General features: G+C 36.6%; 1 protein-coding gene across 10 annotated transcripts in view; it reads right to left on the bottom strand.

Moving 5' to 3' along the window:
- Tanc2 (tetratricopeptide repeat, ankyrin repeat and coiled-coil containing 2) overlaps positions 1-19078 on the bottom strand; it is a 251669-nt gene that overhangs the window by 45288 nt on the left and 187303 nt on the right. For all 10 annotated transcript variants that reach the window (XM_048367307.1, XM_048367308.1, XM_048367309.1 and 7 more), the window contains 3 exons: positions 18041-18207; positions 13287-13894; positions 429-537 (listed from right to left, as the gene is read on the bottom strand). In XM_048367307.1, the coding sequence (XP_048223264.1) occupies positions 429-537; positions 13287-13894; positions 18041-18207 (884 nt within the window). The remainder of the gene's footprint in view (positions 1-428; positions 538-13286; positions 13895-18040; positions 18208-19078) is intronic.

Genomic DNA, 19078 nt, shown 5'->3' with positions numbered 1-19078 from the left:
GTACTTAACCTCTCTGTAAGACAGGGAAGTTCTCTTTTAAAGGTTAAGGAATGATGGGCTGGGGATATAGCCTAGTGGCAAGAGTGCCTGCCTCGGATACTCGAGGCCCTAGGTTCGATTCCCCAGCACCACATATACAGAAAACGGCCAGAAGCGGCGCTGTGGCTCAAGTGGCAGAGTGCTAGCCTTGAGCGGGAAGAAGCCAGGGACAGTGCTCAGGCCCTGAGTCCAAGGCCCAGGACTGGCCAAAAAAAAAAAAAAAAAAAAAAGGTTAAGGAATGAACAGACCATATACTTTAAGAGACAGACAAATTGCCGCAAAACAATTTCAGAAATCACGGAAATAACAGGAATTCAATTTTATAGACACAGTGTTAAGGAAAGTTTGCTAGAGATGCAAAGAGAAAGGATTCCACTCCCATAATTACCTTAAAAATGTGAGCTTTGAGGATGTGATGTCCCAGTTCAATAGTCTGCTGTCGATTAAGTTTTCCCTCTTGGCGGGAAAACCAGAAGGCAAGTAACGTGTGACCACTCCTGAAAAGAAAGAGTCTCAATTTAGAAATTTTAATGTCGAAATTCTGCTTCGGCTAAGGCATTGTACAGGTTCAGCCAGATCTCCAACAAAACTACGTGCCATTCAGTCAGTATCTAGGGGAAGGTACTTGCTACTGGGCAAATAATGGGTATTGAAAAGTTCCTACTTTTTTTTTTTTATCAGTTCTTCATCTGAATCACACATAGGTTATTTCTAGTTGGCTAATAACCATCCCCACACAGATGACATTTAATGATTTTCATTTCCTATCTCTATCAGCAATTCTTATCTCAGCAGTGCTTAAATGTCAATGTTTCTCAAGATCTCTTCATTGGTATCCCCCATTTTCTGTCCTTTCCCTGAATTAGGTCATTCCATCTGAGCCTGCACCAGCATCTAGTCTTTTTATTTTTTTCTTTATCTATATCTCTCTTCTCAGTCTTACAGTATCCATCTGTCTACTAGATTTCTCCATCTGGCAGTCCCATACTACCAACATGTCCAAAACGGATTGACAAGCTCTTCCCCAAATGAAGTCTCTGATCAGCCTCTACAAATGATCTACCTTTTCCCTCCAGCTGAGCACAGTGGAGCACTTTATTTTTGGTGTCACAAGTATAGGTTGCATATGCTTCAAGTATAATATTTACCATACTGTCATATGCTTTCTCCTCTACTAGTCTGAGTTTCCTGATGATATCTATTCTCTCATATCTCTGATAACAGATCCCACATCTTCATGGAAGAGAAAGTTGTTTGTTTCTGTCTCTGAATATTGCTTTATGTGTCCATGATGTATGAAACACTTCCTTTCCCTTTAAACCATGGAGTCAGCTGGAATGAGGAAAAAACCAAAAGGAGGGCCAGTCTAACAGAACTACAGAAAAGTAGAGCTTGAGCTCTGACTGCATAGCATCTAAACTGCCCTAATTCTGGATTTCTCATTATGTGAAGTAACACATTTCTATATGTTTAAAACATTTGAGGGCTGGGAATGTGGCTTAGTGGTAGTGCTTGCCCAGCATGCATGAAGCCCTGGATTTGATTCCTCAGTACTACATAGACAGAAAAAGCTGGAAGTGGCACTGTGGCTCAAGTGGTAGAGTGCTAGCCTTGAGCAAAAGAAGCTCAGGGACAGCACCCAGGCCCTGAGTTCAAGCCCCAGGACTGGCAGAACAAAAAACAAAACAAAACAAAACAATCCATTTGAATTGGACTTTTTTGCACTTTAAAGCATTCTAATGATGTTTAAGCAATATGCTTCATGAATATGTACTTTTAAGTGATAATGTATATTTGAATGGATATATATGTGATATATATGGCATGTGTTTCTACTTATGAAAGAAATTTGCATTATTTATATTCTCCATAATGCATAACATAGACTAATTTATATAAAATGCTCAATAAAAAACCTGGGCATTTAAGGACACTAGATTGTCTTTGTGATGTATAATCTTACCACTTACACTCTACCTTTTAGAAAATGTGGTCTTTAGAACTGTTTCTCTACTGCCCAGCAGTTTAGTGGTCCGCCTATTTCTTCATGTCATTAGTCACGCAAGTATTTTACCCCTTTTGCTTAGAGTTCTTTTAGAAGAGGAAAATAAAACAGTAATCTCAATTTCAAGTCAGATGAACATAGAAGAAGTAGTAGCAAGTGAATTTTGCTGGTGATACTTCTGAGAGGTCTTTTTTCTTGTATTGAATATTGGCTTCTTAACTAGGTTTAATGCAGAGATGTATAGTGAAGTCTGGGGAAACATTCATTCTTTTTTTTTTTTTTTTTTTTTCGATTGGTCATGGGCTTGAACTCTGGGCCTGGGCGCTGTCCCTGAGCTCTTCAGCTCAAAGCTCTACCAGCTGAGCAACAGCGCCACTTCCAGTTTAGAGTGGTTTATTGGAGATAAGAGTCTCAGACTTTCCTGCCTGGGCTGGCAGAGCTCAGCCTCCTAAGCAGCTAGGATTACAGGTGTGAGCTACTATTCTGGCTCTCTCTCTTTTTTAAGCTTCAATAAAGAACCATAATTGGGGACAGGACAGCTCTCATTACATAGGAATCAACTCAGGAAATTTCAATAAGATTTTGAAAGGAAAAGCTAAACTTTGGTCTCAAAGAATTTCTGAATTATAATGGATACTAGGTTACTTTGTTACAATTGGTTAAGATTAATCATGATGGAAAGGAAGTTATTTAGTTGGGAGAATATCCAGACAAATGTAGCTGCATGGAGTCATCACTACCATTAGAAGGATTAAGCCAAGGATGTTTTATACTCTCAAGGTCTTGGAGCTGCCACTGAACTATTATGTATCTCATGGAAGCTCAGTTTTGTTGGTAGACTGTTTTAATAAGAGTATAGGGATGTTAAGATGATATCTAGAAGCATTTATAAAGTGTCCTATTCTAAAGGTCTCAAAATTCTACCTAGTTATTAGCAGTACAACTATTTTAGTCTTCTGAGTATAAAAATTATTTTAAGTGAGTACTTATGGCTGTCCAATAATGACTAGAGTTCCTGAATACAGGACTATGCTCTACTATGTATGCTTTGGGTTATGAATCTATCTATGCCTACTAGGATGATTACGGTAAAAATAGCTTGTTCTTGACATGAATTTTCAGACACACAAAGTGAATGCCCTTTTGTTCTTACTTGACTATCAGAACTAAGGAATTTTTCTAAGATATTTACATTTCTTCAGTATGTATCTTTATCTAGAGATGATAGTGCTTATTTTTGCTGTCACTGATCCAGATGAGGGAGAAAGAGCAAGAGTTACAGTTACTATAAAATCATGATATAGATCAAGTAAACCAATACAGGTCCTGGTAGTGTTTACCTGTAATCTCAGACTAAAGAGCTGAGGGCAGCCTGGGCTATATAGTAAGACACACGTGTGTGTGTGTGTGTGTGTGTGTGTGTGTGTGTACACCAGGTATTGGGGTTTGGACTCAAGGTCTTACAGTTTCACTTAGATTGAAGATCTCAGTCTCTTAGGTCTCAACCCACCTAAGTAGCTGGAATTATATTAGCACCTGGTAAGATTCTGTCTTTAATGAAAACAAAGCAAGAAAACAACAGCAGCAACAACAACAACAAAGCAACTTGGAGGCTCATACCTGTAATCATAGCTACTTGGGAAGCAGAGATTGGGAGGATTGCTGATATCTTAGCTATGTGGAAAAGATAAATGAGGCTGTCCTGGACAAAAAGTGAGAGCCTATTTGAAAAATAACAAGCCAAGTACTGGGGTACGGCTCAAGTGGTACAGTACTTGCTTAGTAAGGACAATGCCTTTAGTTTAAATACTAGAATTGCCCTGGATTTGATGAGAGGACAAAGAAAAAAAATTGGTTCTAATCAGCTCATTGTACTCAAAGCTTGTGTTGTTTAAGACACAAAGGGTAATAGCAATTTACATTATATGCTACCATTTCCATTTGTACCTTACTCTTCTGATAAAACATGGTACCACTTGCTAACCTAAAGGTTGAATATATAATGCCATACCTGTGTATATTTGTTTCTAGTTTGTTATCATTTGCTTATCCTAAACATAATCCTTTTTTGAATCCTAGCCTACTATACTTTTTTGTTGTTGGTGTTTAGATGTGAATGGGTTTTTGGTTTCAAAGACCAGTGAGAGTTCCCTATTGGGCAAAAAGGGCTAACAAATGCAGCTCTGAGAAGAAAAATGTACAAAAAATAAAAGAGTAGAAAAATGAAATCTTTTCTACTCCTCCCTGAAGATTTGAGCCATAAAGCCAGTATGTTTTTACTACTGATGATTAGTTTCTTTTGTTCTTTGGTTTTGTTTTTAATATAATTTTATTGTTATTATTAAGGTGTTTTACAGAGGAGTTACCACTTTGTATGTAATGAGTACATTTCTCTTTTGGACAATGTCACCCCTTCCTTTGCTTTCCCCCTAGTTTCCCCTTCCCAGCCCTGCCCACACATCACATAGTTCATTTTCCATAGAGTATATACTGAATAGCATGACTGCATTAGTTCACCCTTCCTCCTTTCCTTCCTGCTCCTACCTCCCCCAAAGCAAAAACAATCTCCACCACTACCACCACCACCAAAACCCCCAATTCCATTTCCTGGAATTTGTTTTGATAAAAAATATTTTAAATGTTCAGAGGAGTGTGTTACACCTTCAGGTTCCTCCCCTAAGGGTTTCCTTCTTTAGTCTGACTTTGTGTGTGAATGTCTAGAGTCTTGTATAGGTTATCATGTCCAGTAATATTTTAGATCCAGCTTCCACATGAGAGAAAATATGCAGTGTTGGTCTCTCTGAGCTCGGCTCACCTCAGTTAACCTGATTTGTTCTAGGTCTATCCATTTCCCTGCAAATGACATAATCTTATTCTTTTTAATGGATGAGTAAAATCCCATTGTATATATGTATTACATTTTATTGATCTACTCAGATACTGTAGGGCATCTGGGCTGTTTCCATAACTTGACTAGCCTACCGTTCTTCAACAGTATTTTTTTCTTTAAAAAAACTTATCTTTTAGTAGATATTCAAAGGTCTTTCAATTCAACGTGTCAGTTTGCATGTATAATGCATCTTGATCAGTGTCACCTCTTTCACAAGTTTGTCTTCTCTCCCAACCCTAGTCATCCTCTTGATTTACCTGATTCCATTTTCACATATGTACACTAAATATTATGACTGCATCCACCCACCTTTTCTCTCTCCATTCTTAAAGAGTACTCCCTTCTCTCTCCTCTATGCCCCCCAGCTCTTTGTTCATACTTTTAGGATAAGACTTTAAATATAGCTAGTTATAAATGTGTCTATTAAAGCCATTGTTCTGCAAGTCCTGGTGAACAGATGTATCTTACTTATATTTGCATCCCCTGCAGTGCTTAACACTGAGCCTTGAATATGTTATTTGATAAGTATTTACTATATGCTGAAATACGCATCTTCATTCACTGAGAGAAGAAACAAGAGTAAGTAGAGTAAGTATCAGACACTATCTGTGGAGCTGGGAGAAGAGTTTCTCCAATGTTTCAAGTTGCAGGCTTAGAAGTAAATTATTAAATTCCTTTATTCACTTAATTCATCTTGAAAAAAATGTTCATGATGTGGGTATGAACATATTGTAGAAACATCCAGGCACTCTACTAATCATGAGGAAGACAATGGTAAGCTGGAAAGGGTCTGGTTCTTATCAAACTCACTCATATTCGGGAGGAAACGTGAACAATAAACAAGCATTCACACAATAAATTAAAGATAAACTGATGTGCTAGAAAGGATGTAAACAAGTTGCTAATAGTTATGATTAAAACCAGGAGGGAATTACTTAGATAAGGTGATAAGCAGAAGTCTCTCTTAGAATATGACAATTAAGCTGGGATGTAAAGGAAGAATGAGAGATCCCCCTACATAATTAGCTAACAGTGAGCTGTGCTGAAGGGAATTATTATGTGCAAAGGCTTAGAGGTAAGAAAGCAAAATTCTAAGGAGTGTCAGATAATTTTGAGGGAATTAATAATCTCAATTTAGAGAGGTAGGCAGAGGCTATTTCTACAAATATAAGCCTTTTATTTTATTTTGATTATAGAAGCCACTGAAGGATTTTTGAGGCAAGCGCTCTTGCCACTAGGCTATATCCCCAGCCTCAACTGAAGGATTTTCAAGAGGTTACATGGTCTAAACTATGTTTTTGTTTTTCTTTGTTGGTTGTGGGGCTTGAACTTGTGGCTTGGGTATTGTCCCTGAGCTTTTTCCACTCAAGGTTAGTGCTCTACCATTTGAACCACAGCTCCACTTCCAGTTTTCTGGTGGTTAATTGGACATAAGTGGCTCACAGACTTCCTGCTGGGGCTGGCTTCAAGTTTTGATCCTCATATCTCAGCCTCCTGAGTAGTGAGGATTGCAGGCATGAGCCACCAGTGCCCCAGTTAACTGTGTTTTTAAATAACTACTGTGGATATTGGTGGAGAATGGACTGGAGGAGGGGAAGAAGGTAGATAAATAAGGAAGCTAAAGTAATCCATGTGAGATCTCAGAATGAGGTCAGTAGAGTTGAAAATACATGGAATACTTGTAACTAAAATTTAGATGGTAGAAATAACTAGATATGCTGATAGCATTAGTAAGTGAAGTCTCACAGCTGTGGGTTCTTATGATTAAAAGGATAGGAGGCTATTAGTGTTGATTTTACTAAATGAGGAGATCCATCTACTTTTGAAAGTCTCTAGAGATGATTGAGTGAATCACTGTACTCACAAAGAAGAAAATATGCTGTCAAATTCCACTAAGCTGAAAATAATCCCTTCTGATTGCTCTGTCATTAATCTTGGTTTGACAACTGAAGAAAAACTGTGGGATTCTTTTGATTCAACCAATATTTTAGAGACTCATTAACAGGACAAATTAGCCTCTATTTCTTACGCTACTTTCAGTATCAAAATATCCCTTGTTGATTCTAAACAAACACAAAAAGACTGAAATAATTTTATGTATATTCTCACATCATAATGGAATAAAATAAAAAATCAACAGCAATGCTAATGACAGAAACTATTTTAACATATGTCTTAAAAACTGATGAGAAGTTTGAGAGCATCATATGTACATACATACTTACATATAGTCTGTTTTGGAAAACATATAATTTTATACTTGACAAGCATAAGTTCTTAGCATTGATTCATTCATGAAACTAATAGCTAACACAGAAAGAACTTGTATTCTATATTATTTGATTTTCCTCTAGGAAATAATATTGACTTATATCAATACATAAACTACTTTTTTGAATGGCAACTCTTTGATATAACTAAAGATAATAATAAAAAATAAAAGAAAGTGAAAACAATAAAGAGCTAGTATTTTCAGGGAGGTAAGGTCACTTAATAATATAGTATTAGTGAAAGATGTTTTTTTATACCTCCCTCTTTCTTTGCATTTTAAATTCTTTTTAAACTTCTTAAGGTTTAATTCAATTTCAAGATTTTCTTCATTGTTGAATTTTCTTCTAATTCTTTTAGAAAACAGAATCAGTCCCTTAATTTAAGGGTTTGTTGTAGGAGCTTGTAACAGCTGTTAAAAACAGTAATCCTGAGATTGTACTTTGAGGATAGGGTTAAATGTTCTGCCTGGAGGCACATGCTTGGATTGAGAAAATAACAACAAAGACAGGTGTAGGTTGCTCAAGCCTTAAGTCCTAGGTACTAAGGAAGCTGAGATATGAGGATTGCCGTTCAAAGCAAGCCCTGGCAAGAAAGTCTGTGAGACTCTTATCTCCAATTAACCACCAAAAATATGGAAGTAGAGTAGTGGTAGCTCCAGTGGCTGAATGCTAGCACAAAAGCTCAGGGACAGTGTCCAGGCCCTTAGTTCAGGCCCTGAGTTCAAGCCCTGGGACTGACCAACACACACACACACACACACACACACACACACACACACACACACACACAAAAAAAAAAAAATCCCGTACAAAATAGCTATTTTTTGTGGTCATTTAAGACCCACACAGTTTATAAGATGTCAACTGTCATTAGAAAGAGTATTTTATCATTTGCAGGGAAATGGATGGGCCAAGAACAAATCATGTTAAATGAGGTAAGCCAAGCTCAGGGAGACAAATGGTGCAAGTTTTCTCTCACATATGAAGCTATATCTAAAATACATGATTAAGCTAGGTGATGGTGGTTCACACTTGTTACCCTAGCTACTCAGGAGGTTGAGATCTGAGAATCAAATTTTGAAGCCAGCCTGGGCTGGAAAGTCTGCAAGACTCTTCTCTCCAATTGACCACCTCAAAACTGGAAGTTGAGCTTGTGGCTCAAAGTAGTAGTTTGCTAGCCTTGAGCAAAAAAACTCAGGGAGAGCGCTCAGGCCCTGAGTTTAAGCCCCATGACAGACCAAATAAAATAAAATAAAATAAAATAAAATAAAATAAAATAAAATAAAATACATGATAAATTATACAAGACTGTAGGCATTCACACACAGTAAGAGAAAAGGATATTCTTAGGAGAGGAACACAAAGGTGAAAGCCTTGATCATATAAAATAATACTTATTGAAATGAATTTCAAGAAATGGAAAGCTTTTGTTTGTTTTCATGTTTTTTTGTTTATCTGTCTTTGGGAGGACAAGGGGGGGGGAGAGAAATGGAGGGACAAAGGGTAAACAAATGTCGCAGTGGTACTTAGTAGACATGTTGAAAATGAACTATACAACTTGTGGATGGGGATGAGAAGAAAAACTGGGAGAGAGTGAAGGAAGAGGTGATATTGCCCAAAAAGAAATGTACTCATTACCTGGCTTATGAAACGGTAACTCCTCAGTACATTACCTTTATGATGATAATAAACATATTTAATAATAAAAAAAATCCAGGCCCCTAGCACACTTGCTTTTTACTTTGGGGTGGAAGTCCTTTTTGCCATCTTAGACATGACTTCTTTTCTAAAGCCTTCCTTTGTGGAATGGATTCTGGAGCACTAGGACGCCAGTGTATAATTCACTAAGTGAACGTATAATTCATGACCAAAAAATTAGAAAAAAATCCCCCTAAACCTTTAATTATAAGCCATCAGTTCTGGACATAAAGAATCAAACTAAGCATGCAACTATCCCTACAGGAAAAGGATGGATTTTTTGTAACATTCCCCTCTACTCACTCACCAAAATTTTTGCTACTTTTAGATTGAGGAAATCAGGTCAAGCCAAATTAGGCCTCCATATCACAATGCCTGGTTCAAACAGGTTATATCAACTCAATACTGATTACACAGAAACTGCAACAAACTTCCTGTGTTTTACCCACATATTTAACGATAAAGCAGTTGAGTTTTCTAATTTCTACATCAAAATCTTATACTCTGGTTCCCCCAAATGTTAATCTGCAAATTGTTCCTAGGTATGAGAAGGCTAGATACCATGGATGTAAATATGAAGAAAAGATATAGAAAAAAGTGGAAATTTATATAGGGTTGCTTAGTCAAACACTATATAGAAGCAATAAGCAGTAATTAGATAGCACCACAAGGCTGGTGGCCCCAACTATCTATCAGCTTCAAATTTCTGGTATAGAAGTCACTAATGGGTTTGATAACAAAGGCCAGTGGCCACTTCTTTCAAACACCTTACGTAAAATGCACAAATTGGGTTTTACATAAATTGCACAAATGGATTTTCCATCTCCTTACTATTAGCATAATAGCAGGGATTAGTTTATTAGATTAGTAAGCTAAACTGATATCTCAGTGCCTAAGGGAATATAATAGGACAAATTAAGTTAAGTTCAGGGTCTGTTCATGGTTTGACAGAGCTATGGCAGTGGCAGTGATAAGTTAAGGGGGAATAGAAAGCAGAGTTAAGGTGGTGAGGTCTAAGGCTGTGTGAGTGCTTTAAGCCACATACTTTTATCTAGAATGAAAATCCGAATTTGTATGATATAGGTAAGTTTTGATGATACAAACAACTGTTTGTGATATTTGCTTAATTTTTGTTTACCAAGCCAGGAACTTGTATTATTGGCAATTCATTTCTTTCTGTCACAATCATGTGATTTTTTTAGATCATTCTGATCTGTTAATTTTTTTGCCTAGATAGGCAGTCTGGTATTTTAAACAAAAGTTAACTTCAGCTATAGCACTGACCTCTGGGACTCTACTACTTTGTTTTCCCAGTACCACCCTAAAAGTGCTCACTATTTTGAGCTCAGGCAGAAGTCCTTCCCTGGGTGGTCTATTTCTGAGTAAGATCTACTTTTTTTTTTTTTTAAACCTCAGTAGAGTATCCTCATCTGCATCTAATTCCTTAATAAGATTAACAGCATTAAGGTAAAGAAGTGAGTATTAACAACTAAGAAAGCAAACTAGAAGAGATAAGGATGCTGTGTTGCTTCTGAGAGCTCTTCTTAGGCACTGGCTTACTTGGTATGACTTTAGAGACACTGAGTTGGTCTACCCTGGTCTACTGGAGTATATTAGATGCTCTTGAGAGAAGCTGGAAAAAAAAAAAGAAGACAAAAAGGGCAATGATGTGCAGAAAGTAGGGAGTGAAAGTTACAAAGACAAACCTTGTCATGAATTAGTCTACTAATCAGTCATGCCTGAAATGGAAAATGGTGCAGCTATTTCTTTGAAAGGCTAGGCTGGGCTACACCAAAAGTATTACCTTCTGAATGAATGTTCATTTCATTGGCCCAAAGGGCCTCAAACTCTGAGATTAACACTCTAGTAACAAGATTGGTGCTGGCCAATGCTGGGGAAGAGGAGTTCCAACTGAATGAAATCTAAGAAAACTTTTTTGATAACTCCAGGTCAGTTTATAAATTTTACTTTTTGTTGTTAAGTGAAATATGATAACCTTGCAGTAGCTATGCCGTTCAATCACCAGAGAACAGACTATTTGAAGTTATTTGTTTGCTCTTCTTGTGTCAGTGCATCAACCTGTTGCTGCACTGTTTCTAGTTAATAAGCAATGTTGAGGATGTAAGCCTATACAGACAGGAATGTCCATATAGAACTATGTTTTCCTTTGTGAGCTCCCAAGGATTTCATCTTTTTAAAGGACATTATGGCTAATTCAGTGGTAGTGTAGTTGCTTTCTACTGGACTTCAGCTTTCTTTCAATCCACTGACATAAGCCACAATGCAAAAACAAATCAGCTAGCAAGGGTTTAGATGGGAATTGATTTCAATGCGTTTATTAGGTAGTCTAAATTAATCCTTTTCTTAGTTATGTAGTTGCCAATTCTTACGTAGTAAGCATTAGAAGTGGTACTAGTGAGATATACAGTAGTTCTCCCTTATCTACAGTTTTGCTTTCCACAGTTTTAATTACTCAGGGTCAATTATTCTGCCTGGGACTTGGATAATTCCTTTGTCCAGTGTATCTACGTTGTATACGCTACCCAGCATTAATCACTTAATAGCCCTCTCATTTATCAGATTGATGGTTGTGGTATTCAGTGCTTGACTGAGTAACATTTGTTTTACTTAACAAAGAGCAGTAGTGTTGATAATTTAGATACCAAAGAGAAGCTGTAAGTGTTCCTTTAAGTAAAAGCAAAAAGTACAATAGGTATTTTGCAAGATAATATTTATAACTTTAATTATAGTATACTATTATGCTTGTTTTTACTTTTGTTTTTTAATTTACTCTACCTAATTTCCAAATTAAAATTTATCATATGTATGAATAGAAAAAAACTATAGCAAGTATAGGGTTTGATCCTATGCACAGCTTTGGAAACCAACTGGAGATCTTAGAATGCATAAAATGTGTGTGTGTGTGTGTACCTTATATGCCATGCAATTCACATAAGACTCAGTTTTTCTTTTTAATCTTGTGTCTCAAAATGCTAATAGACGAAGAATGTTGCTGCCACAGGATTTGGCTAAAGGTACACTCTTAACTAAGGCAGGAAAGGAGGAAGAATATTGAAGAAAACTTCCTTTTTACTCTGTACTATTCTAGGTATTATACTATAAGACCTTGCTTAATTCACACCACCTCTAGGAAGAAAGCCTCATTATTGTTTTTATGTAGATAGCAATTTTGTTCCAGGCTAGCACTCTACCACTTGAGCCACAGCTCCACTTCCCATTTTGAGGTGGTTAATTTGAGAGAGGAATCTCCTGGCCTTTTTTGCTTGGGCTGGATTTGAACTGAAATCCTCCAATTTCAGCCTCCTGAGTAGCTAGGCTTACAGGCATGAGCCATCAGTGTCTAGCTCAGGAGCTACTTTGCTAACGAATAAGAATGAAGTAAACTGGGTAGCATGCCCCCAAACTCAGTTATCTCTAATAAGGCCAGGTAAAGAACATGGTCACAGAATAAAACCTCAGCATAATCAGAATTTTAGTCTTGATGAATCAGTGTGAGGTCTAGTCAAATATGGCCATCTTCTATCTGAGCCAGAATAAGCTCCCTATTTCCCAGCTCTGTTGTTGGTGCCTTCCTTGTTTCCTAGAAACAGTAATACACTTACTTTTGAAAACATCTACTTTATTAAAGGAATGCAAAGGAATAGAAAGCATCACCTACCAGGATGATAGAGTCTATGTTCTACCCAGTAGAATGGGAAGGTTTTTCATATCTAATCTGGTTCGTTGAATTGAGAAAGATTCTCAAGTTGGGATTAAGTTCATCAGGAAAGAGTGATGGTATAAATGAATGCTGTCACAGATATAAGATGGAGTGCGTGCCATATATTTGCCACCTTTATTTTAGCTTCTCTTCTCTTTCCTATTAAATTTATGAGTTTGGTCAAATGATTCAGTAGACATAAGGTATTTGTGCCAAAATGAATTGGCACATTATCTAGAAGCACCAGTTCAACTATGAGGTTTAAAGTTCTATTTTTCAAATGGATATATTAATTTGTAAAATAATTCTTCTCTAAGTCAAAGAGGTACACAATATGCCAATACTGCTTTTTGCATCTGAAAAATACTGCTGAAATCTGTTAAGTGGCTAATTAGAGTCTGCAGTCTCTGGTGGAGCTAGTGGAAATTTAGTGTAGGGATGTACTCTAAAAGTTTTTGCAGATGTTAAGTCTTCAGGAAATAACACTGTGAGGAAAACATTACGAAAACCTCATCACAACCTTGCTTGAGAAGAAATAGAGATGATTTCTCCTCTTAGGGAAGTGTTCAATGAAGAACATTTCTCACTACTTCCAATACCCATGCTCCATGCAAGAATTAAAAAATAGGCTCCAAACTGCTTATCACAGATGTATATCTTACCTGGGATCACAGAGAAATTTGGTTTTCTCTCCTTCTTCTCTCCAGATAAGCCATTCTCGAAAAGAAGGATGAACAAACATACGAGTCATGTCTCTGCGCTTGATTAGGAACATGGATAGGTTCTCCATTCTTTGCTGAAAATCTTCCCATTCTAGCGTGCCTTCAATGCTACCAGCATTGATGGCCTGAAAGATATGCTCATCAGTCAGTGGGTGGAGAGAGGCCACTGCCACATTCAGGAGAGGCATCACCCGGTCAAAGGAAGACTGGGTTGGGAACTTCATATTGCATTGGAGTAAATAAACCTCTGACAGTGAAACAGGAACTACTTTGTAGCTAGAACTCTTTAATACTAGATAACCTTTCTCTATGAGGTCAAATGTGAGTTTCAGGTATAAATAGGACCCTTGACTGAGAGTCTTAAGATGAGAACTGAGTTTGCCAAATGTAGTATTGTCCATTTTGCCATTAAGTGAAATGTTATTCTGGATCTCTGAGCTGCTGTGTATCCGATGCAGGATGTAAGCCTGCAGGTCCTGGTCTATGGCTTCATTCTCTTCTAGTCGATCCAAAAAAATCCTATGGAAAGGCAGCAACTTGGTAATCTCCTAAAACAGATGAAGAGAGAGAGAAAGACAGAAAGACCTTCAGTTTCCCCTAACTCTGTGATAAACTATTAGGTCCACAAATTTACTCTAAATCTTTGAGTGGCCAAAGAAAAGAGGATCCAGTATTAGTATCCATAGGTTAAAACAAATTAGTTGCATAGGAAGAACACTAATTTCCCTGATATTGAGGCTTTTTAAAGGTTATTCTTTGCAAAGAGTACTTTAGGAGTGATTTCATGGTTAGTATTCTAAATAACCATCCTAAAACAAACAGAAAATGAAGTGCTATAAGAATCAATGGCTGGGGCTGGGAATATGGCCTAGTGGTAAAGTGCTCGCCTCGTATACATGAAGCCTTGGGTTGGATTCCTCAGCACCACATATGTAGAAAAAACCAGAAGTGGCACTGTGGCTCAAGTGGTAGAGTGCTAGCCTTGAGCAAAAAGAAGCCAGGGACAGTGCTCAGGCCCTTAGTCAATGCCCCAGGACTGGCAAAAAAAGAAAAGAAAAGAAAAAGATAATCAATGGCTGTAATTTTTCTCAGTGCAAATCATGGCATGATGCCAAAGTACAATTCAGTTAGAGAAATGTATAAGTATTCAAAGAAAGCCATGTAAAAAACATGGACTTTAATTAAAAAAAAAACACAAAACAAAATGTGCCTTTCTAACCCTTCTGCTAAAATGACTGACTACATTTAATAAGCCTTCTGAAATTGCCTGAACTGAAAGCTTGATACTTTTATCATTTGTTTGGAAATTATATTGGGGGAGGATTCTATTTTTTCAAATCTACTCATAGACTTTGCTCCTCTCTCTTCTGTATCAGTTTCTTTGTTTCAGCAGAACACATACACACTATTTTGATCTACCACATTACAGCTACTATTCTAATTCTGTTCTCATGTCTACCAAATTTATATAGCTTTTTTTCTCTCTGCTATTGTTTAATCTGTCCCTCCCTCCTTTCCTTTCTTTTTTTCCCCTTTCCTTTCCTCCTTTCTCTCTCCTCCCTCCCCCTTTCCTCTCTCTCTTTATTTTTACCAGTCCTGGGGCTTGAACTCAGGGCCTGAGGACTGTTCCTGAGTTGTTTTTTTTTTTCAAGGTTAGTGTTCTACCACTTGAGCTACAACTCGATGTATGGTTTATTTTGGTAGTTAGTTGGCAATAAGACTTCCCTGCTCAGACTGGCTTTGAACTGCAATCTTCAGATCTCAGCATCCTCAATAGCTAAGATTACAGGCGTGAGCCACCAATATATGGCTCTTCCCAGTTTCTTATCAGACTTCAATACTACCACTTCACTAAAATGGTTCTTCTCAAGATTAACAATTCTAATTTTGCCAAATCTAATAGTCACTTTCAGTTTTCATTTTCTTCAAGCTCTTAGTCACATGACACAGCTGACTATGCCTTCCTGCAAGTCTGTGTTAGGTCATTTCAAAAATTTGACAAGAAATGTACTCACTACCTTATGTATGTAACTGTAACCCCTCTGTACATCACCTTGACAATAAAAAATTTAAAAAAAGTTTGCTTCCATTGCATGTTCCTCTCAGCATGCTGCCAGCCTCTTCTGCTGGCTTCTTTCATTTCTAGCCCTCCTAGAGTTCAACTTTCCACTTTTTGGCTTCTCTAGCCACCCAAACAGTTTACTTAGACCTAGGGTTCTAAATATTTACCTACATATAGGTGATATCTAACTTTATGGTGCCAGGTTATTTTCTCTGAATTCCCACCTTATACCTGTCAATTCAACTCTTTCACCTGGATGTTTCACAGCTAATGTGAACTAGTGGAACTAGTGAATTCTGTCCTAGTCCACAATATCTTTCCCATGTCAATAAATGGTGTTTTACCAGTGACCCTGCCACCAAATCATCAGGGGTATCTGTGATCTTTTCCTCAAGACAGCAGTTGCTCATGTGCTCATCAAAATCCCAGGATTTATTCTTGAATCTTCTTTCTCATATTATGCCCACATTAAGTCCACCATCATTCTTTCTTTCTTTTTTTTAACGTTTTGTTTTTTTGAGACAAGGGCTCATTATATAGCCCAGGTTGGCCTCAAACTTATGATTCTCTTGCCTTAGCTTCCTTCGCACTGAGATTACAAATAAGTACTACCACACTTGCCTCATCAAGTCGTTTGACTGTTCTTCACAATATATTCTAAACATGAACACCACTTCACGATGTGTACATCATTACCACTCTAGTCTAAGACACCATCACCTTTCACATGTATTTTTGATTTTAATATTGATTTTCTATATTTTACTATACATAGAACCAGCAGAGATCTTTTAAAAAGTTAAATTAGATCTCATCACTACATAAAGTACCTGGAAAGGCCTTCCTTATCTACTCTAAAATAATTGTTATCTCCAATTATTCCTTTTCCCTATTTTATTCTTCTTCAGAGTACTTAACACTACTTGTAATTTCAGTATATATTTAACATTTTATTTATTTATTTCCTTTTGCTCTTTACTAGAACATAACTTAATTAAGGCTGGGACTGTATGTCCTGTTCATTGTTGAATCTCCAGCCTCTAGAACTGTGTCTGACATACTCAAGACAGGCCTATGGAAATAATAAAAAAATATGACTTTGTAAAGAAAATAAAATTTGAAAATTCTTGATTGAAGTAAATGAAGCAATTGGAAAGCTACTGCAAGTTTCTATCCATGAAGACACTGACATTTGGACTTTATAAGTAAATATGCACAGAGATTTTTCTGGTTTTTGGCAAAAATAAAAAAATTAAAGTTATCTGCTCTTCTCAAGCATATTGCAAATTTCTTCTGCAAACAGACATGTCATTATATGAAAATATATCTGAGGAAAATAGTGCTCAATTATACACTTGGTAAAAATAGAGATTGTAGCTGGGTAGAGTAGCATATGCCTATAATCCCAGCACTTGGAGGCTGAGGCCAGCCTGGTCTACATTGAGACCCTCTGTCAAAAAAAAAGAATATATATTATATTTACAACAGAAGTTTCTTCATTTTATCTTTAAAAATTAAGATATTGGCCAATGGTGATAGGTTACATAGTTTTTTATAGGATACATTTATGTTGATCCATATTCTTTAATTCAATTACTTTAAGATTAATAATATCTGTAAGGGGATGGTAGAGTTAAAGATAGTTTTTGGTCACAGAAAGTAATAAACCCAATTGGGAATATAACGAAACTCTGGGAGAAGGGAAAAGAAGTGACTGTCTACAAGACTTTTCTATGTATCAACAATGATCACAAGTGGGTTGCATCAAATTGAAAAAGAGGTTGAAAGCACTGTTGCAAACCACATGTGACCATATCAAGAATGGGAGATACCATGCAGCTAAAAAGAGAATGATGGGAAAGTGAATCATTTATCCTTATCCCATATAATTTTCATAGGTGCAGTTCTATATTCCTGATCCTTCTTCTGGGCCATTAAGTGATCAGTAAGAGAGCAGGAGAGATAATTAAAAAAAATAAAGACAAAACAAAACTAAGTCCTTAATTTTCTAGTTGTAATAAATTTAATCTAAAGTCCTATTTCTGTCAATATTATTCGAAAAGGGCAGATTCAAAGGCAAGTCTACCTTTGTTGTACTGAAAAGTTGTCTAGGTAAAAGCAGAAGGAAGAACCAGAAAACCTCTCAACTATAGAGTGAAGTGGATTTTCCACAGCATTAAATGATTTAAGAAAGGCAAAATAAAAGTCAAAGTGCTAAGAATTTTCTTTGCACTACTTGTCTTCAGGTCTAGAAAACAGAATTTCTTTCCATATTCTTTTTTAAGAAAGGGTTTTTCTTATTTTATGAAGTTCAGGTTGGCTTTAAACTCACAATCCTTTTGTTTCTGCCTTCCAAGTGCTGAGATTACAGGCACATACCACCACATTTGGCCTTTTCATGATATTTTATGAAACTTTATCCAGAGCAATAGGGATGGGAATTTGAGAATCATATATACAGAGAATGCTTTTCTAAATCAGATCTCTTAGTCTCTTGGGGGCTTATTCTAGCTAATACTCTAGGATACAGTAGAGGTTCAGAAGGAGTCATTGCTACAGACACTGTTAGAATTTTTTTCACTTTAAATCTTTTCTAAGGTAAATAAGTTATGGTTCAAAAGCAAATACATACCTGTAAACTGGTCCTAACTGTTACAATTAGTTTGAGCCAAGAAGGAAAATTTCCAATCATTTTACTAAGAAATGATACAATTGTATCCCCATAATCCGGTTTGTGAAATTCTGCTTCATTTAATCCATCAATTAAAATGATGAAATCTTCATCTGGGATTTTTCTCTCTGAGACAGAAAGAAACAAATTACTTTATGATTACCAAGTAGACAGTAGGTTCTTACTGGCTCTTTGATCATGTATCTATCTTGAGGAAAGTATTTTAAAAGGCTTCTCATTAGGCCTTGAATACTCTGGGTACACAGCTTATTATAAAGACATGAAATAATTCATAACAATTCATTTACTGAATTAATTTGCTTCCCCCACAAATAGAGAAGCTTTTGTCATATATATGAGTAGATGTATCATCATTTTCAGAATCCCCATATTATCCACAGTGAGACAGAACTAGAATTATGAGAATTTGCACATAGAAATTCATTTTATAAGCTGGCTCAAATGGTAGAGTACCAGCCTACCAAGCTCAATGCCCTTAGTTCAAGCCCCATACTGCAAGAAAAAAAACCAACAACACCTCCCCCCCTCAACCAAACTCCAACCCTACCACAAAACAAAACCCCAAACCAAATTCACTTTTTCTCTCTGACACACTGAAACTTAAATAAAATGTGTTTGGTTCTTTCCCTATCAGATAGCAATAAAGAGAACAGAATCTCTTTTGGGAATTTCTTACTTAAAGTCTAAAGTAGTATACAGGACTAGATGCGGATGTATACTAGTAATCTTCAAAGGGGAGGAGTCATTGAAAGAGACTAAACTGTTTGTGTCCAGTTCCCTCCAGGACTCTAAAAATCCTCAATTAAATAATATCAGTTTATCTTGAGGCTAGGCTGAAGAAAGAAGCTAACTGGATTTTAGTCTTCTACTTTTAGCAAATGCTTATCAGTTCTTGAACAACCTTGAACAATTTAGACTAAAAAATCTCAGACTGAATGAACACTTTTTAGCATAAATACATTGTACAAATAAATTACT

The sequence above is a fragment of the Perognathus longimembris genome, chromosome 17 (genome assembly GCF_023159225.1).
Source record: "Perognathus longimembris pacificus isolate PPM17 chromosome 17, ASM2315922v1, whole genome shotgun sequence".
NCBI lineage: Eukaryota > Metazoa > Chordata > Mammalia > Rodentia > Heteromyidae > Perognathus > Perognathus longimembris.
This window is presented reverse-complemented; position numbering and strand designations above follow the sequence as displayed.